Source organism: Babylonia areolata, chromosome 12, assembly GCF_041734735.1.
Source record: "Babylonia areolata isolate BAREFJ2019XMU chromosome 12, ASM4173473v1, whole genome shotgun sequence".
NCBI lineage: Eukaryota > Metazoa > Mollusca > Gastropoda > Neogastropoda > Buccinidae > Babylonia > Babylonia areolata.
In genome coordinates, this window is record NC_134887.1 from 31,724,151 (window position 1) to 31,745,831 (window position 21,681).

At 41.5% G+C, this 21,681-nt stretch overlaps 1 protein-coding gene across 1 annotated transcript; it reads right to left on the bottom strand.

Annotated features, from left to right (window-relative positions):
* Positions 1-483: 483 nt before the first annotated feature.
* LOC143288528 (uncharacterized) lies at positions 484-21,666 on the bottom strand. Its single transcript, XM_076597114.1, has 12 exons — positions 21,274-21,666; positions 20,140-20,208; positions 19,598-19,698; positions 18,379-18,536; positions 14,780-14,953; positions 12,530-13,149; positions 9,974-10,148; positions 7,772-7,843; positions 7,080-7,107; positions 5,857-6,122; positions 4,121-4,385; positions 484-2,050 (listed from the first exon to the last, which is right to left on the bottom strand). The coding sequence occupies exons 1-12, from the start codon at positions 21,610-21,612 to the stop codon at positions 1,516-1,518; spliced, it is 2,802 nt and encodes a 933-aa protein (XP_076453229.1). The 5' UTR covers positions 21,613-21,666; the 3' UTR covers positions 484-1,515.
* Positions 21,667-21,681: the final 15 nt, after the last annotated feature.

The following is a 21,681-nucleotide window of genomic DNA, read 5'->3' on the forward strand; positions in this document are numbered from 1 at the left end:
GTGACTGGTTCACGTGATCTGTGAACAGAGCGTGTCAAGAATATCTGACCCAGTTTCGTCTCAGTCACAAGGCAGACATCAGAATTAGACGAAGGGGCCCTATCATGGCTATATAATGTTCTGAACTTAATCCGTTTCGAACTCTGTGCGTTTTCCTGGATTCGTTTACAAGTCATCGGTGTGTGCAAATTTCAAACAAAAAATATAGATAATTTCATCATCTCACTTTATGATCGCTTAAGATGGGAGGAAGTTTAATATTTTGTCCCCAACTAACTCGTTACATTATTGATCAGTCTGGAAGTTTTCAGTTCATAACTTTTAAGTTTAATATTTGTTTTTTGGTGATTTTATTTCTTACCCAAACAAATGGGTCATATGTAGAGGAAAGTAAGGGGAGCCAACTGGCAGTACTGAGTTAACCTTTGAAATAAATTCAAATGTTGCAGGAAAAGAGAAGAAAACAATGACAAAACAAACAAAGCAAAAAACAAGCCACTGAATGAAACAGTCTGGATAGTTCTTTTTAAGAAACAGTTCTCACAACTGTAGCCACTTTTTTTTTTAATCACTTCACAACGAAAATGATCCATCATGCAGTTTTAACCCTTTCACCGCCAGTCAATTTAGAGTGCAAAACTGCCTTATGCTATAAACACATAAAATATGGTGTCCAAGAATAGCTGGGGATTCCCCCTGTGATGTGTAGAAAATACGGCCTATCCTACCACCGAACATAAAGAGAAGTAGGTTCATGGATAACAGACCCATGATCTGGTCACCCTTTTGTGACATGGGTCCTCTACCTAGCTGCTGCATAAATGCGAGTTTGGCGGTGAGAGGGTTAAGACCACATCAAGCTATCATAAAGTTTAATTTTGCAAACTATGAAACAATTTCCCTTAAACTACACACTATATGAAACAAACTTTTGAAAAGATCAAATTTCTAGAATATTACTGTCAGAATACAATTCATTCTTAATTTTTTTTTTTTAAATCAAATCTACCCAACCTCCCTAAAAAAGAAAATCACAGGTAAAACTGTTTATGCTGAAAATAAGAACAATAATGCTGAAAATAAGAACAATAATATTTCAAATTTGTTTAAACACTATCAAATAATCATTGCTCCATTTTTATTTGGATTTTTGTTAAGCCTCTGAATCTGAGGGTAAGACACAGAGACAGGATGGAAAAAACAAAACAAAAAAAAAAAACCAACCCATCCATCACCACAATAAAAATCTTGCAAGTAACAAAACTAAAAAGCCCTGATGCTTTTTGATGATTCTGTTACACACGTAACATGCCTTCTGATCATACCTGCAGGGGAACTTGCACACCCCATCCACACACACACACACATACAGTGTTATACACACACACACACTGCTTCATGCAAACCATGCACACAAAAATACGTACAACACATGCCTACACGTAACGTTTTCACACACACACACACACACAAGCACGTGCATTCCACTTCACACACAAGTCACAGAGACACCTCTCATTCACTGTCGTCCACCTCGTTGTCATCGTCATCGTCAAACACTTCAATGCGCATGGACGGGAAGTTCCTCTTGCCAGAGTCCCTGCCGTGTTTCTGCACCCCTAGCCTAGACCGCAGGTCCCCTCCCCCATCCCTTCCCCCCGTCGTAGGTGCCGGGTTTGAAAACACCGACAGTTTCGTCCCAGTCACTTTGGGTGCCGCCGCGGCCGACGACCGCTGGCGAGGCTTGAGGGGCGGGAGGTTGCGCAGCGTCCGGTACGATTCCAGCTCGCGAGCAAAGTCATCCACTTCCTCCTCCTCCACGTCTTCCTCAGGGCCCTCGTCGTTGTCGTCCTCTTCCGAGTTGAGAACCCGGGCCTCCCTGTTCCACCCATGACCCCTGTCGCTGTCCACCCTCGACCTCTGCTGCTGCTGCTGTCCCGGTAACTGCAGTCGCCCAGCCAGCCGACCGCCCAAGCGAGACTGCACACCGCCGCTGCCGGCGTTGTGGGAAGAGGCCACCACCGTCAGCAGGCCTTGACCTCTGTGTGACCTGCCACATCGACAAGACAACCATGAAACACTGTACACGTTTATCAGCTCTTAAACAGGTGTCCTGTTGGAAGAAACGACAACATGCAACAACAGTCAGTCAATGCAACCATAAAAGGAAAGAAAATTTGAAGAAAAAAAAACAAAAATCCCCCCAGAACTCAGCAGCTGGAAATGCACCAGTCTGGGACCAAAGAAAACTGCTGCAAGAAGAGGTCACTGCACAAGCACACAGAGGGGTGGTAATACACTAAGGGAGATCACCACTAGCCACACCTACTTTCAAATTTCTCCACACAAGCGGGGTCGCAGTTTGTACAAGAAAAGGAATCAGACCCCTGCCGTAGTCTACACCAGTGAGTCACTATGTAGTATGCATAACTAAACAGCATTTCATTTGAAAATGTCACAATACAACTACAATGAATTTTGACAGGGCAAAAAGAAAGTAAAATGCTTGAGCAGCAGCATAACCCAACACCCTTAATCAGCCCTTGCTTGCATGCATGTATACTTGTGTATACCCATCAGAGTGGACTTCTTCCACAGAATTTTGCCAGAGGACAACACTTTTGTTGCCGTTAGTTGTTGTTGTTTTTTCCAGTGTGCTTAGTGCATGCTGCACAAGGAACCTCGCTTTATCATCTCATCTGAATGACTAGACGTTCAGTCTGATCTTCCACTCAAGCTTGGAAGCAAGAGTGATACTGGATATCGAACCCAAAGCTTCACAGATAGACATTCATTCAGATGATGGGCATCCAGTGTGTTCTTTGAACAGGAGACAATGCCGTCCTGATTCCTACAGAATTTTCCATCCATGCAGATTACTATTGAAGGGATATAATGTCCTAAAAAAAATAAAAATAAATTACTGTAATAAAGGATAAAGTCGGTTGAGGAGATACTTTTCCAAACTTTTTTTTTTTTTCGAAAGCTATAAAAAAGGAACAGGAGTAACAAACACACACACACACACACAGAAGAAAAAGCAATAATACCACACCCAAAACAGTAATAAAAAAAAACAATGAAAAAAACAAATACCTTTAAAAAAAAGAATGTAATAGGCACAGACAACCAAAACCAATTTACAAAAAAAAAAACAAACCCACTTTACCAACACTACCAACACACACTAAAACAGTAACAAACAACAAAAGAATTTCACCACACACACACCAAAACATCTATGGAATGCAGTGACCCTCCTCCATTTCACTTCTACAATTAAAAAAACAAACAAAACGTGCAGTGCAATGACCCTCCTCCACTCCACTTTCACTCCCCACACACACACAGTCACAGGTCTCTGTAGTGCATTGTAAAGACGTCTCTGTGAAATTCAGGAAGCTCTCCCCACGGGAGAGCACATCAACTACAATTCAGCGCCAACTTTTTCATTAAAAAAAAATAATAATAATTTTTTTTTGATAACTTTTTCTGCCTGTGAGTGTTTGTTTTCAAAGTGGATTTTTCAACGGGAATTTTATGCCAGGGATGACTCTTTTTCAGGCATGCCTATGCCTAAATTTGCTGTCCAGGAGCAACATACATTAGAATCAGGGACAGGGTATTATCTTCAGGAACATCTCAGCAAACAGTTGTCTGACAGCCAGGAGCAACGGTTGTAAACATGGAAACGCGCCTCCGCTTTCAAAAGGTTGTCCGTGTTGCACATTGGTCTTGCCGAAGTTACTTCGCCGGTGATGGAAATCGAGTGGACTTTCACCAAATGGCTTCAGTACTGTTCAGACAGTTCCAGCTTTTCACAAAGTGGCTTTGGTAATAATTCAGCAGCATTTCCGTAAGTCTTAACGAAGTGTCTCCGGCAATGGTCAGAAAGTCATCTATGGGTACACTTGTACCCACTTGATACTTCGGGAAAAAAGATGTTAGTTGGATTTTTTTATTTTCTGGGACATGCAGCAAATATCTGTATCCCTGTCCATTTTATCAATTTTTCAGGACAAATACAGGCCCTCCGTAATGATAAGCATGCCTGCTTTTTGTTGCCGTAGGTTCTTTCATGTGAGTGCTACACGCCGCTACGCATACAGGGGGTACAAACCTCTTGGCCTTCATCCTCTCCTCCTCCTCGTCAGCGTGCATCCTCATCATCATGGCCCTGGCGGGTCGTCTCTTGGGGGGCGGGGGGCGAGGCTCCAACAGCTGCTCCAGCTCCGCGTCAAGGTCAAGTTCCTCCTCCTCCTCCCCGTCCTGCCCCCCCACCCTGCCCCCCACCCTCTGCCGCCTCCCTGCTGCCGCCAACCCCACCACCTTGTCCACAGACTTTTTTTGTGTGTCCGACCGTCTGGAGGTGTGGTCGCTGCTGCCTGAAAGACACAGGAAGAGTGATGATAATCAGCAACGATAATGACGATTTATGTTGATAAAAGTGTTGTTAACTCATTCTACCCCACAGCTACATGCCTGCTACAACTCCCCTGGACCAACACCACACGAGACCACTGCAGGAAAAAAACAGGGTGGGTTTCACTAAAACTGTGAAAATCGATGGAGAATTGTTGATTTTATCGGTCCAACAAAGCTTTGGCCATGAGTAGAGGGCCCAGAGTGTCAGCGAATTGATTGTGATCGCGCCTTAATTTTAGCGCGATCGCCCAATCAAGCAACATAATTATGTAACCGAGTTGGGAGACATAATTTGACAAAAAACAAGAACGCCAGAGAATCGACAGACAGACAGAAAATACGAAAAAACTTAGCCGTATGAAGAGCACAGGAACAGGAGTCATGATGGCTGCCGGAAAAAGAGGGCGCTAGCCAGCGGGACAAAGGGAAGGTTACCTACTTCCGGGAGGTTATCAGCCGTAGTTGCTTTCGTTTTCTCCGCATAGGCGGATAGTACTTTGCACAGGACAGGAATGTCAGACCCCTGCCAGAGTCTGCACTAGTTGGGTCAGGGTTAAGTATGTGTAATTAAACTTTGTTTTCATGCTTCCAGAATCTGTAAATGTTTCAGTTCAGAATGCCAACTGTACCGAGCAAGAATGAACAAAATCAGAATAGTGTGTTGGTACAAGAATACTCATACCTGGTCCACAGGTGAAGTAATCATGGCACGAGTTAACTCATACCTGGGATAGAATGAGTTAAAAGCAGTATAAACTGATGTTAATATTTGTTGTCAGTACAGTATACAACACAATACATCTGTATTAAGTTTATGTTTTCATGACTGAGTAACACCTGAAAAAGAATCGTGTTTAACGGATGATGAGCTGCAAGCAATTATTACAAGTGAAATCATTAAAGAGAAAGCTCTCATTTGTTTCAAGGTGTTTGTTTCTTTTACTTCAACATTATGGTTGTTGTTGTTCATGTTGTGATAGTGTGTTGTTTACGGTATTGTTATTACTGATCATTTTATCACAGACTTTCTCTTCTTGAGTATTCGATAGTTAGGGATTAACCAGATCCACGGTGGTCTTGCAGTGTGTGTGCATGCATATTTGTGTGTGTGTGTGTGTGTGTGTGTGTGTGTGTGTGTGTGTGTGTGTGTGTGAGTACTCTTGTTATCTAGTCATCTCACCTGAATCAAAAGTATTCTTGACATCTTACCTAGATCAAAAGTACTCTTGTTATCTCGTCGACTCATCTCGATCAAAAGTATTCTTGACATCTTACCTCGATCAAAAGTACTCTTGTTATCTCGTCTACTCATCTAGATCAAACGTCTTACCTTGATCAAAAGTACTCGTTATCTCGTCGACTCATCTAGATCAAAAGTATTCTTGACGTCTTACCTCCATCAAAAGTACTCTTGTTGTCTCGTCACCTCACCTAGATCACGGTTCAAAAGCTGGCGCAGGTCTTTCGGCTTCTCCACCACCACCACATCCTCCTCCTCCTCCACATCCTCCTCCGACGACAGAGGGTCCACGTGCCCATGACGGGCCGGCAGGTCCTCGTTGGACAGCTCCCCATCCTCTCTGTCATCCTCGTGGCGCCGCTTCCTGTCGGCCCGCTTCCTGTCGATGGCTTCTCGCGCGTCCGGCCCCTGGCTCTTCAGCTCTTTGTCCAGTTTGGCATAGAGGATCTTGCGTTTTCTGGCCAAGAGGAGGTGCGTTCAGAATGAGTGTCAGAGTGTGAGTGTGAGTGAGAGGATGTGACATTCCCTTGTCAGAGCTTGGCGCAGAGGGACCAGAGTTTTCCGGGGCGAGGACGACGAAAAACTCGCAGAGAGCTGAGTGAGAGTGCATGAGAGTGTAAACGAGAGTGTGAGAGAGAGACAGTGTGACTGAAAGTGAGAGAGAGTTGAAGAGTGAGTGAGTAAGTGTTTGTGAGAGTGTGTGTGAAAGAGTGACTGTGAAAGAGATACAGAGAATGTGTGTGTGTGTGTGCGCACGCGCACGCGCTATGTCAGTGACACATTTGACTTGCTTGTAAATCTCAATCACGGGGCTCTGTGGTGCTAATTCTTGCAACCCTTCCCCTCCCCCTCTCAACCCCTGACCCCCTTTATTGATCTTAACAGTTAGCTGCTCTGAGAATGTGCTTCGGGAGGTAGGGCACATAAATAACCATTATCATTATTAACATTACTATTGTTATCATTATCCTTATTAATCAAGGTATCATGTGCATACATAAAAATTTGGAATTTCCTATCCTGTATCTTACTTCACACGCTCTCAACTGAAATCCACCAACTTTCCTTTTCTGATTTTCTTACTTAATGTCAGAACATCATCCTATCCTAATTTTGTTATTGATATGTTTCTAGCCACTTGCAAGATTTCAATACAAAAAAACGTCCTTGAAGTCAAAGTAGTTGCTATCAAATATACTATTAATAAATAGATTTTTTTTTTTTTTAAAGTAAATGACAGCTGTCCTTTTATTTTCTGTTTTTTTTATACGTCATGCTAGATCATCTTCACATCCAGTTTTGTTATCAAGATATTTCTTGTTACATGCAAGAGTTCCGTTTATCAAACTTCCTTAAAGTCAAAAGTAATATCTACTGAAACTGATACATGAAAAAGACTCCAAAATGTCCTTACCTTGAACCACTTATGAGGCCTTTCATACCTGTAACCAAAAGATGAAACAATGTCAAGACAGGTAGAATGTGAAGGAAAAGAGGAAAATGAGTGAATACTGATTGAAGAACATCATGAAAATCAAACACACACACACACACACACACACACACACAGGCCACGTTTCCTGTATCCTGTTCATACCATCACACCATCAGCACCCCAAATCTTCCAACCTGCTCCTCCACCACTCCCTTACTTTTTTTTTGTTTTTTCCATCTAATATCACCCTAACTGAAAATATGAAAAACTGATTAACGAAACACTACACACATATGCGCATACACACACACACAAACAAATGCACAGACACAGCCACACACACAATGTGACAAACACATCTGCAACATCAGCTCTTGACCGATTTTAATTGTACCCCAAAATACCCAAGCTCACACACATGGTTCTATGAGCACAGAGACCACCACACAAATCGAACCCTCCTGGGACAAAATTTCATGCCTTCAAATACATCCCCATTCTCCTTTCAACCCTGAAAAGGCCCGTTTGCAGTCGGCAGGGCTATAAGAATAAGCAACGTTTGATTTGATCTATTCCAAATTAAAGCAGTCAGGAGGGAAAAAAAACAAACCAACCCAAAACAACTGAACCGACCCAACAACCAAGAACAGTCAAGACTTTCAATAACTCACCGCCATAGTTGGGATTTCCGTACTTGCGGTAATACTGGCTCTTTCTCTCTGCGCCAACTTCTTTTTGGTCATCTAGATGGCACACAGACAGACAATGATGTCAGTAAAAATAAGGTCAGCAAAACCCCCCCCACAATTTCGGTAAAAATAAGGTCAGCAAAAATGAGCTCAACCAAAACAATAAACGGGCTGGCCACTACATCCACCAACAAACAGAAGCACATTCTGGGTCCAACCTCATTGAGTGAATAAAACAAAACGTTTCTTACTTATTTTCCTGTTCTCCTGCATGTGTGTGCACATGTATGCCTGCAAGACAAAGAGTGAAAGCATTTGCGTGTATAGGTTTTGTGCATGATGCGTGTGCTGAGGGCACATGAACACGCGAGTACATAGGTGCATGTGCATTTGTGTCCGTTACTTGATGTGTGATTTTTTTTTTTTTTTCCATTTTCATAAGCATTAAGCTGCAACTCCTCCACGTTTTGGCAGCCATGATCCATTTTCAGGGCTGTGCATGCTGGGTAAGTTCATGTTGTTTTTTTCACCAGCCGCTGTGGCGAAGTGGTTAGAGTCACGGACTGACGGCTGGGAGGACGCGTGTTCGAATCCCAGCGGAGGTGGGTCTTTCGGCCTGTGGCCAGCTCCTACCCAAAGTTGAGTGTGCTATGGGCTTAAATGGGGAGACTGGGACCTTCACGGATGGGTCTTTGGGTGTGTTGCTCTAATTACCTGACCAACACTGCAAGTGTCTGTATCTCTCAGGCCTGGTTAACACCGGGATATCATTATGACAGAAAGTGCAGAGTACAGCCTTGTTACGCAGTCCCAAACCAAAATGGACCTCCATAGCAACATCGTCATCCACCTCCTCCTCCATCATCATCAATATAAACAAAACAGTCTCAAAGTCTGTGGCCTTTCATGCCCTGCTCTCATGGTGACCTCAGTTTCGATAACCCTCCACTTCTGTGCTTGGGGTGAGTCCTGTCAAGGTCTTCAGTGTTGGCAGATTCATAGGGGGGTGGCTGTTGTTTGGGGAATGTAGTGGCGGTCTCCACCCTGGGAGGGACGCTTGCTAAGTCTGGCTCCACGACTAAGCCATTATTGTCATTAGTAGGGGGCTTAGTAGGTGGTGTCCTAAGTTTAATCAGAACAGGCACCACTGAACACCACCGAAGTGACTCAGCAGCAGTGCAGGGTCTCCTCTGGTGTGTGGCCTCCTGACGACCTAACATCGATAGTTCCCTGCGGCAGGGACTGCCGATGCTGGAACTGTGAGAGACGAACCTGGGTGTGGCCGTGTATGGAGGAATCTAAATGAGCAGCGTGGGAGTAATGCCACTGAAACAGTACCGATGGTGGGGCAGCAAAAAAAAAAAAAAAAAAAAAAAAAGTACATGGGTTTTTTTTAACAAAACACAAACTGACATGGATTAGAAGATCTTTAGAGCTCGAATTTGATCTTCTGCATGCAATATACATGACAGGGGTTACAGCACAAGGACATCTGCTGATATCTTGTCCCAGGAGATTGACAAAAACTCTCTGCCCTAAACCCCCCAGACACAGGCAAGTTATCCCATCATATAGGCAGCCTAGTGATTTATCCAACCTTTGCCGTGTTTCTGTGTACGAGTGTTGGATTCAACTGTGGGCTGAGCTGAGGGACTGTGTGGTATGAGTGTTGAGCCTGTGGATGCACAATTCAATTCCAGTTGGATGGTTGAGAATTTACTGTGCTGTGCTGTGCTGTGCTGTGCTGTGCTGTGCTGCGCTGTGTGTTGTGTTGTATTGTAGTATGGTGTGTTGTGTTGTGTAGTGTTGTGCTGTGCTGTGTTTTGCAGTGTTGTCTTGCGTTGTGCAGAGCTGTGCTGTGCCACGTGGTGTTGTGCTGTGTTGTAGTATGGTGTGTAGTGTTGTGCTGTGCTGTTTTGCAGTGTTGTCTTGCGTTGTGCAGAGCTGTGCTGTGCTGTGCCATGTGGTGTTGTGCTGTGTTGTAGTATGGTGTGTTGTGTTGTGTAGTGTAGTCTTGTGCTGTGCTTTGCAGTGTTGTCTTGCGTTGTGCAGAGCTGTGGTGTTGTGCTGTGTTGTGGTACTGTGCTGTGTTGTGTAGTATTGTTCTGTGTTGTGTTGTGCAGAGCTGTGCCGTGCCGTGTTGTGCTGTACAGAGTTTCTAAACCAACGTCACTGGCTCCTTACGTTTGGTGGCGTATCTCATGAAGAGATAGCGGGCTTTCTTGCAGGGCACTCCTAGTCGCCACTTCCCAGGGGGCCAGGGAACCGTATGCTCTTTCCGGCGCTCGCGCTCCTTCCTGATCGTGCCTTCCTCTGCGCCGCGTTTGAGCTTCTTGGGGGAGGACTTTTTCGACAACTTCTGCAAACAGAGAACATGCACGAGGGGTAAAGGTTTGTCAGGGCTGTTGGACTTCTGTTGTCACTTGTGGTGGAACAGTGGGGAAGACAAGAGTTTGGAGACTATGTGAACATTTTTCTATTTGAATGAAGATCCTGATTTTTTTTTTTCCATTAAAAAAAGAAAGAAAAAAAGCTAGCTGCTACATCTGTCTTTCCTTAACAATTCACATGTGCAACATTTACTGTGAATGCCATGTCCTTTCTTTGCCAACAAGTATGTCAGACAGTAACTCTTTTTGTTGTTGTTGTGCCCCCCGCCCCCACCCTCCCAAACTGGTTGTATACAAACTTAAACATGTTCATAATCTTGTGCTAAGCTATTTAAACATGTTCACTACATGCGCTAAGCTTTTAACTCTCTCCATACGAACGGCGAAAGAGACGACGTTAACAGCGTTTCACCCCAATTACCATCATCAAAATATTGCAAGCGGAAGGCTCTTATACTGAAGAGGTGAATGTTGACAAAGAATACCACAATTCTTATGACGGAAGCCAAAGGTTGGGTCATTAAGTCACCCACTGGACATCCGAGGGGTCTTGTGTAGAGGAGAAGAGAGGACTGGCCGTACTGAGTGAGTTAAGACAACCGTGACTGTGGTAATACTCAGGTTTTTCTCTTCTAAGTTCCCAAAAGCTTTCCAAACCATAACGCCGGTTTTCCCACACCTGCGAGGAACTTGTTTGTCCCACTGTATGTACCTGACACCTTCTCTTACCCTCTGAAACCCACTGCCAGTGAAGATTGCATCGTATTGTACTGTTGTATTGCATTACATTGTATTGAACTGCATGATGCGCTAAACTACGCTGCATTGCACTGTACTGCTTTTTTTTTGACACAACAGATTTCTCTGCGTGAAATCCAGGCTGCTGCTCTCCCCAGGTAGAGCAAGTTGCTACAGTGAGAGCACCACCCTATTGATAAAAAAAAAAAAAAAAAAAAAAAAAAAAATCTGCTGCAAGTGTAATTGTTTACCTATCAAAATGGAGTTTTCTACAGAATTTTGCCAGGGACAACCCTTTTGTTGCTGCGGGGTCTTTTACACGAAGCACATGGGACATCGATTTATCGTCTGATCTGAATAAATAGCTTCCTGTGATCACCACTCAAGGTCAAGCAGAGTGGGAAACAATACTGGCATGTGTGGGATTCAACGAGTGCATTCAGATTACCTCACTTCCTAGGCGGACGCATACATTAACACACCGAGCCACCGCTTCATAAACAAACTACAGATGCCAGAAAGGGAAGCTGTCACTCAGGGGCATTAACTCTCTGTCCTTGCAGCAGACAACAGCTGCAGACTGATGACCACACAGACACACTGTCCCAAGTTGACAATCTGAAGTATCTCAACTTACTCCCCATGACTCTCTTCCTTCTTCTTCTTCATATGGTAGTCCTGTTGGCCTTTTTTCTTCTGACTGGGATATTTTCTGTTGAGTGTTCTTCCTCTTTGTTCATGGGCTGCAACTCCCATGTTCACTCATATGTACACAAGCGGGATTTTACGGTATGACCGTTTTTACCCTGCCATGTAGGCAGCCATACTCCGTTTTCAGGGGTGTGCATGCTGAGTATGCTCTTGTTTCCATAACCCACCGAACAGTGACATGGATTACAGGATCTTTAACGTGCGTATTTTATCTTCTGCTTGCGTATACACACAAAAGGAGTTCAGGCACTAACCAGGTCTGCACATATGTTGACCTGGGAGATTGGAAAAATCTCCCCCCTTTACCTACCAGGCGCTGTTGCCGAGATTCAAGCCCCAGAACCTCAGATTGAAAGTCCAACACTTTAACCACTCGGCTATTGTGCCCGTCTTCTGTTGAGTTCAATTTCTGAACTTCCAGAAACTTTCCTAAACCTCCTTTTAATTTCTTGAACTTTCCTAACCTGGCAAAAATGATCCTTTGCTTTTCCCCTAAACTTTCCCAGAATTAAGGAATTGCAATGAGGAAGGAGGCTTCCAATTATAGTTTTCTTGGGATATAATGTCCTTTCATCTGTTCTACCATCGTAGAAACCTGTTTCAATCAAAATCGTTCATGCTCAGTTTACAAAAAAATTTCCAGAAGTGAAGGCAATCATCCCAAACTTAAAGGGGTATATTAAACATCAGGGCAGGATTTTGAACAGATTTTCTTGCTGTGCTGTTCAAATATAACTGTGTTATGCTGTAACATGTTCTAAACAAAAGCACAGCAACAAAGAAGAAGAATAAAAAAAAATAAAACGTTCCGTCAGGGTGGGGAAAGAGGAGGAGACGGAGAAGAACACAGGGCTGTGAAACAAGAGGATCTCTAGATAACGCTGTCACTGGAGTCGCGTACCTTTTTCTTCTTCTTCTCCTTCTCCTCCTCGGCCTCCGAGTCTGAACTGGAGCTGGAGCTGGACGAGTCGGAGCCCGAACTGGAGCCCGAATCGGAGCCCGAACTGGACGACCCTGAACTTGACCCCGAGCTCGACCCAGAGCTGCTGGAGCCGCTGCTGCTGCTGTCACTCTCCTCCCCTGGCTCCTTCTCTTTCTGCTGTTCTTTCTTCTTCTTCTTCTCCTTGTCCTGCTCCTTCCCATCTTTCCTCTTCGACCCCTTTCCGCTCTCCTTGCTCTCTTTCTTCTGCAGGGTCTCTTTCGTCTTCTCCACGATGGTCCCGTCTTTCTCCCCGTCTTTGCTGACAATGCCGTCGCCGTCTTTGTTGTTGGAGGAAGAAGCGCCGAGGCTGCCTTCCTCAGCCTTGCCCCTGTCCTGGCCGGGAGACGCAGGGTCTGTCTTGGACAGGTCTACCACCTCGTTCTCCACCATCAGGTCCAGCTCATCATCATCCACCTCCATCTTCTCCTCACCCTCACCCCCTTCAGCTGCTTTGGCGCCAGTGACGGCGGTGGCGGCGGCGTTGTCTGAAGCCGGTTCCACGGGTCCGCCCTGGTCTTCTGTCTTCACTTCTGGCATTTCTGGAAGAAAGAAAGAAAAAAACAGAAATGTTGGCTTGCTAGATGTAGATCAGATGCTGTGATTACTGGGTTACCCAATACTCCTGTAACAAGTATTAACCCCCTGACTGCTGCAGCCGAGTATGCACTCATCCGCGAAGGGCTGCTGCCGCCTCAATGAGATCAGACAAGAGCTTGCAGGTCAGTCACCACTCTGCATTTGGACTTCTTCTCTTCAGCTTGTGGTCATAATAACGGTGCAGGTTTCTGCGTCAAGAAGAGGTGAAGGGAAAGCACTCTCCTTTGTCGCAGACAACCCTCACATTGGACTGAAGCTCCCATACAGGATCTTCTCTCTTTTTGTGTTGGTTCTACAATTTTTTTTTTCTTTTTAAGAATGTCCCAGGGAAACTGCTCAATGAGCATGCAGGGCTTCCTGTCCAATTTTCAAAGCGTCAGAGTTACGTATCTATGCTTTATCAAAAACCCTGAGAGCAAGACCAGATGTCTTTTTCCAATTTTCAAAGCCTCAAAGATGCATATCTATGCCTTATCATAAGCCCTGAGAGTGAGACCGGATGTATCCTTTCCAATTTTCAACGTATTAGGGATGCATATCTATGCCTTATCAGAAACCCTGATAACAAGACCAGAGGTCTTTTTTCTAATTTTTTTTTAATCATAAGAGATGCATATCGATGCCTTATCAGAAGCCCTGAGAGTGAGACCGGATGTCTACTTTCCAGTTTTCAAAGCATCAGGAATGCATCTCTATGCCATATCAGAGGCCCTGGGAGTGAGACCTGATGTATCCTTTCCTCCTTCTTCTTCTGCATTCTTGGGCTGCAACTCCCACATTCACTCGTATAAACGCGAGTGGGTTTTTACGTGTATGACCGTTTTTAACTCGCTATGTAGGCAGCCGTACTCCGCTTTCAGGGGTGTGTATGCTGAAATGTTCTTGTTTCCATAACCCACCGATCGTTGACATAGATAACAGGATCTTAAACGTGCGTATTTGATCTTCTGCTAATGTATACACACAAAGGGGGTTCAGGTACTAGCAGGTCTGCACATATGTTGACCTGGGAGATCGTAAAAATCTCCACCCTTTACCTACCAGGCGCCGTCACCGTGATTTGAACCCAGGACCCTCAGATTGAAAGTCCAACGCTTTAAACATTCGGCTATTGCGCCCGTCGGTATCCTTTCCAATTTTTTTTTTTTTTTTTTTTTTTTTTAAAGCATCAGGGATGTATCTCTATGATCTATCACAAGCCCTGAGAGTCAGACCAGACGTATCCTTTCCAATTTTCAAAGCATCAGGGATATATCTCTATGATTTATCAGAAGCCCTAAGAGCGAGATCGGATGTATACTTTCCAATTTTAAAAGCATCAGGGATGTATCTCTATGATCTATCACAAGCCCTGAGAGTCAGATCAGACGTATCCTTTCCAATTTTCAAAGCACCAGGGATATATCTCTATGATTTATCAGAAGCCCTGAGAGCGAGACCGGATGTATCCTTTCCAATTTTTAAAGCATCAGGGATATATCTCCATGATTTAACAGAAGCCCTGAGAGAGAGAGAGAGAGAGAGAGAGAGAGAGAGAGAGACCGTACAGGGTCTTCTGCAGGGCCCCCATACCTTCGTCTTTGGTCTCTTCCTTTTTCTTTGTCCGCCGCTCCTCTTTCTTTCTCTGCTCCTCCAGCCCTTTCTCATGCTTCAGCTTCCTTTCTGCTGCAACAGCGTCTTTGTAGCTGGTGCTGAGGTTGAGCAGGGCACGGACACAGGTCACCTTGTCTCGCCACACCACGTTGCCTTGAAAAAAAACACCAACAGAACAATAAACATCACTGACAAACATGTCAAACATGTAGTGTTCAGCGCAGGTCACTTTGTCTCGCCACATGACGTTACCTTGAAACAAGAGAGGCAAGGCCTTAAAGACTCACTTCTGATACACTTAAAAGAAAAAAAAATCTAATCGTTAAAATGTGTTCTGTATTTGTTATTATAAAGCTTCAGGTTAAAAGGAAAAAAAAAAGCCCTAACAGCAGATTCGAACTCCGCGTGTTCGGGTGAGAAGAAACTGTCTTACCCATTACAATATCGTGGCTCCTTAACTGACGTTCAAAAATATAATATTTAAACATGCTTTTTTAAAGGGCAATAAATTGATTGCGGTCTTCGCAGTGAGAACGCTGTTTGAATCATATTATTCTGGTGTATCTTGGGCATTCAAAAAATCTTTAAGGGAAATTAAAAATTCTTTTTAAGTCCGAGGTAAAGGAGACGTGGCTATCGCTGCAACAATACTGCAGCATTTAGCCGTTTTCTCTGGATCTAGATAGATGTACAAGTTTAGTTACACCCGGTCGACATGGTCGATTCAATTTCTCTTTTATGTTCATTCTAGTTTTATAGCTTAAAAGCTGATATGAAAATTGAGTATTTTGTTAAACTAATAACACGTAGAGCCAAGTACAAGTACTTCTAAACGTCTTATGAAGTGAAAAGGACTTCATTTTGAGAAAAGTCAAGACTGGAAATTTTTACGTTTCAGCAATTCAAGGGTATTAACTCACATGGTTTATAATTTTTAACTGTGAATTCAGACTGATTCTGTGGATATTTTTATGGCAGTTTGGGGCATAATCCAGTAAGTGACGAGGCGTTCACAAATCTTTCTCTGAATGAATATCTAACGGTCTCCTTTCCAACTTTCCATCACAGGTTATCGTGTATTGTCGATTGAATATAGGATTGAATGGGCAGGTCAACAACTTGAAAAAAAATGTCGTCGTTTGCGTTCGCGAAGAATATGAGCACACGCTTTGAATGTGTATAAATATGTGCACGCAATTGATTTTTGCCCATGACCTTGAAGGCTCAGCCAACAGATCTATAAAGTCCACTCGTCGTATTGATTTTAGTATTTTCTGAAAAAGACCACTTTGGCGAATGAACATAGTGAAAGCCCTGTACACTGAGAGTAAAACACACAAGCTTTTTATGTAATGAGTATAATTTCAAAATGTAATGTTTAAGATGAGAAAGATCAGTTTGAAGCAAATTAAGTCCTCTGGCATTAATTACAGATTAATTTCCCTTTTTTACAAACTGCACCAAAACATTTGCAAAATAAATATAACTTCCATGCTTAGCAAAAGAAGTTCCTGTTTGAACAAAAAATGATAAAAATGACTGCTCTTGTTGTTGTGTCAGAATATCAGATCAAAGTGCCAAGTTTAGAGAATAAAAAAATAATATAAATATAACAGCAAATGCAGTTTGCATATAATTTGGCTTCTTTTTTTAATTTTTTTGTGCCCATCCCAGAGGTGCAATATTGTTTTAAACAAGAGGACTGGAAAGAACTGAATTTTTCCTATTTTTATGCTTAATTTGGTGTCAAATGACAAAGTATTTGCAGAGAAAATGGCAATGTTAAAGTTTACCACGGACACACACACACACACACACACAATCAAACACCGGGTTAAAACATAGACTCACTTTGTTTACACAAGTGAGTCAAAAAGTACAATAAACATCGCTAACTGTCAAATATACAGGGTTTTTCAGCTGGGCACAGACACAGGTCACTTTGTCTCGCCACACGACATTACCTTCAAAAAAGTACAATAAACATCCCTAACTGTCAAATATACAGGGTTTTTCAGCTGGGCACAGACACAGGTCACTTTGTCTTGCCACACAACATTACCTTCAAAAAAGTACAATAAACATTGTTAACATAGCTGTCACATATACAGGGTTTTTCAGCAGGGCACAGACACAGGTCACTTTGTCTCGCCACACGACGTTGCCTTGAAAAAAGAAAAAAACAACAAACAAACATCACTGAAAAAAATGTCTTTACCTTGAAGTAAAAAAACCGAACGAACAAACCTGACTGACAACAATGTCAAACATACAGAGCTCTCAAAAAAATAATTTAAAAATAAGGACGTCTTCACAAAAGCAGGCATGTTTTGCACAGACTTAAAAAAAATTGAGAGATTATCTAAACTATGCATGCTGTGTATGATCTACCACTGGGCTCTCATTGAATGCACAGCTGTTTCAGGCACATGCCCACCAGTAACCATGAAAAAACATGTAGTTGAAATACTGATGTTTCAGTCATGAATTCAGATTTATTCAGTAGTTTATAAACGATAAGACTGTGGTGGTGATGGTGGTGGTTTTGTTGTTGTTGTTGTTGTTGTGTGTTATTTTTTTTAAATGTAAGTGCATGTGTATGCAAGTAAGCACCAATGTTTACAAATGGTGCTCATTACATTGGCTGCACACACCACTGTTTGCCAGAAATTCTGTAATACAAGTAAATACTTCAACTGACAAAACGCAATATTGATTCATTCTATCTGACTGAGATCTCAACTGTGACATCAACAACAACAAAAAAAGTATGAAAGTAATACAAGCAACATTTTAACTGATATGACATACCATCACTGATCCATTTTATCGGACTCGGTGACTGGCTGAAAATTGTGACAACAACAACAGACAACAAAAAAGTAATCCAAGTCATACAACTTCATATAATACAAGCAATACTTCCACTGACACGATGCATCGTTGATCCATTCTATCTGACTGGCTGAGAATTGTGACAACAACAACAACAGAGTAATCAAAGTTATACAACCTGCTGCGATACAAGCAATACTTCTACTGACAAGATGTATCGCTGATCCACTCTAGAAATCTGACTGGCTGAAAATTGTAACAACAACAACAAAAAGTTAAACAACTTGTTGTGATACAAGCCATACTTCTACTGATACGACTTCTCATTGATCCAGTCTAGAAATCTGACTGGCTGAGAATTGCGACAAAAACAACAACAACAAATTATACAACTTGTAATACAAGCAATACCTGAACTGACACAACATATCGTTGATCCATTCTAGAAATCTGACTGGCTGAAATTAGTGAAAATTGTGACAACAACAAAGTAATCAAAGTTATACAACTTGTTGTGATACAAGCAATACTTGAAATGACCTGTATCGTTGATCCATTCTATCTGACTGGCTAAGAACTGTGACAACAACAACAACAAAAAGTTACACTACTTGTTGTAATACAAGCATTACTTGAACTGACACATTCTGGAACTCGGACTGGCTGAAAACTGTGACAACTAGATAATCGAAGTCATCAAAGTTATACAACTTGTTGCGACACACGCAAATACTTCTACTGACATGACGCATCATTGATCCACTCTATCTGACTGGCTGGGAACTGTGTGAAATAGTCGAAGACGTCTTTGGTGCTCATGTCGTCTGTTCCCCGCAGGTGAACGGTGTCTTCACGCAGACCTTTCTCCTCGTTCTCAAAGTCCTCCTTCCTCACACCCAGGCTGACAGAAAATAATATTAATCATAATGAGAAAAAACATATAAAACAACAACAATAATAATGTTATTAATAATAATACAGATAATAATGATAATAATACTATCAATAATAATAATAATGATGATGATAAGACTTACTTTTCATACGACTACTACTAATGATGATGATGATGATGATGATAACAACAATAATCATCATCATCATCATCATCATAATGATACATTTAATAAATTAATTCTATATAGCTATATTATAGGCTTATAATCATAGCGCTTTTAAAACATCTCAAAGCACTTTACAATAATATGCCAGACACAAAACACAACAGAACACACAGACACACCAAGTAACTAACACACACACTAACACATGCACACACAGACACTTGCACGTTCACACAAAGCATCAAAGAAATAGATGTGGATCTATAGAATACAGATTTAAGAGGAAAAAGAAAAAGAAGATGATAGTAATAATAACAATGGTTATCAGAGTAACAATTATGATATCACTGATATGAGAGGAAAAATTATCTCTGCTGACACATTTTTGGAACCTAGTTCTGTCTGCAGAGATGGTTTTAAAAAAATCACAAAATACTAGTCTGCATATAATATACTGGTAAACGTATGTTTTTGCACACACAAACACATGCTGAGGCATATGCTCATGTATCATAAACACATGGCATGCACACACACACACACTGAGTAAACACAGAATCACATAACATTTTCAATACACACAGTCATCAATATTTCTACATGATCTTATAAAGCTATGTAGAAATCTCCATTTTTGTCAGAAAAAAAGCTAAGATTTTATTTGTACAGAAGCAAAACAAGATGAGTGTATGGGGTGATATGTTAAGAAAAAATTCAAGTCACAGGGAAAGAATAAATTGATTGCAAACACGCATAAGCACACACATAAATATTTTACAATTCAGGCTTACCTGATGACTTGGAAGACCTTAACTTTGTAAGCTATCAAATTTTGACACTGCTACACACTGCTCAAAACATTTATATTGACAAACTGTCAATGAAGCTAACAACTTACCTGTCAAACAATTTCTTCACATCCAGAGTTGCCAGCTGGTCTTCATTTTCCTCCAGAATTCTAAATCGCTTTGCTCTCTCCTTCCGCTTCTTTTCTGCCTCCTGGTCACACATACATTATGATTATAGAAGTAACCACATATAAAAAACACTGATTATCTAGTGTTAATTTGAATGATTAACAGTAGATTTCCCCTCTCTAAAATAAAACAAAAATCAAAATGTCAATCCTGATTAATTTCTTTGTTTTCTTTGGTCTCAATGTTCATTACTTGTAAAATAAATAAATAAATAAATGAAAAAAAAGTAAACCATTTCCTGTAAGTTTAACAATAACAAACACAGAAAGAAAAGAAAATGATAAAGCCAAAAATGTAAAATACACTTTTCTCACACATACACACACAACTTTTCAGTTCAGATATACCAGCAACTTTCACAGAGTTTCAATTTCAAGCAACACACTGTGCTTATTTGTTTTAAATTGCTGCTTTATGACATTGTTTTTTTTTTTAAACTGCTGTTGCATGACTTTACATATACCTGGGAAGTGACATCAATTCCAGTAACAAATCCACCTTGCTTGTTTTCATACACTCTCTTTTCTTGTATCTGCAAAGAAAGAAAACAAAATCAAAATTAGTAAGTCATTCTCAGACTCATCATCAGATAAAGTAAATCAAAATAAAAATAAAAGGAAATTTTCTTCCTAAAATTACGTTTAAATAACATACTTACCGTGACCCACTAGTGCAGACTCTGGCAGGGGTCTGATTCCTGTCCTGTGCAAACTACTATCTGCCTATGCAGAGAAAACGAAAGTAGCTACAGTCGATAACCTCCCGTAGTAGGTTACCTCCCCATTGCATCCCTGACTAGCGCCCTCTTTTTTCCGGCAGTCATCTTGACCCCTGCTCCTGTGCTCTACATAAAAATAAACTAAGATTTTTTTTCTACTTTTCTCTTCTTCTTCTTTCTGTAATCTGATTGTTAGTAATCATGATTAAGAAGAAGAAGAAGAAGATTATAAATCATTATTGTAATGATTATTATTACTATTATTATCAATTATCATCATATTATCATTATTTTAGTAGTAACATACTAATTTTTAGTTTCCATGCTCAGGATTATCTTGTACATTTGATACAATAGATTTTTCAATTTAAATTAAGCCAGGATAAAAATTTAAATCATAAAAAAGTATCAAATAATTCACAAATTTCAATTGATAAAAGACCTTTCAGTTTTATAATCATAATATGCAATCAAGATGTTTAACTCAGTGAATTAAAATAAATATACAGTAACTTAACTAGATAAGACATAACAAAGTTTCAGTTTCACTTTCAAGGAGGTGTCAAAGCAACAACAAACAACAACAAAAATATATGACACAAAAAGATGCCTTATCTTTGCATAAACCCAACATACTGAAGGGGGTGGCAGTTCAGTAAGAATAAGATGTTTATTTGATAATGACAGTCTGGGTTCAAATTCAGGTCTCTCCCAAGTTAGACTGGGAAATCAAAATGAGCGTCTAGTCAAGCAGATGAGATTGTAAACTGCAGCACGCACTTGGCACACTGAAAATGATCCCATGGCAACATAAGTGTTGTTCTCTGGCAATTTTTTTTTGTAGAGAAAATAAACTGATTACAATTTACATAATCTCACCGGTGGAAGGCGTTTTTTCGCCTGAAGTGCGGTCTTGATGTCATCTGTGGCACTGGCTGATTTCTTAGTAGTGGGAAAGCTGTCCTCATCACTGTCACGTTGCTGCTGTTGTTTGGGATCAGAGAAAGATGACGATCCAATGCGGACATTAAATTCTACCTCATTTTTAACCTTTTCCTCCTCTTCCTCGGATTCTTCTGACAGTTGAACATCATCGTCGTGGAAAGAAATTTCGGTTTCTTCTCTGATCCCCACTTCATCGGAGCTTTCATCGGTCGACTCAGTGTTGTCCACGCTGATTTTCAAGTTAGGGAGCTGTTTGCTTCGCAGGTCCGCCATTTTGGATGGATACCGGTGCTGATGAAAATCTTTTTCTCTGATTGGCCAAAAACTAAGGTTTTGGGCCCT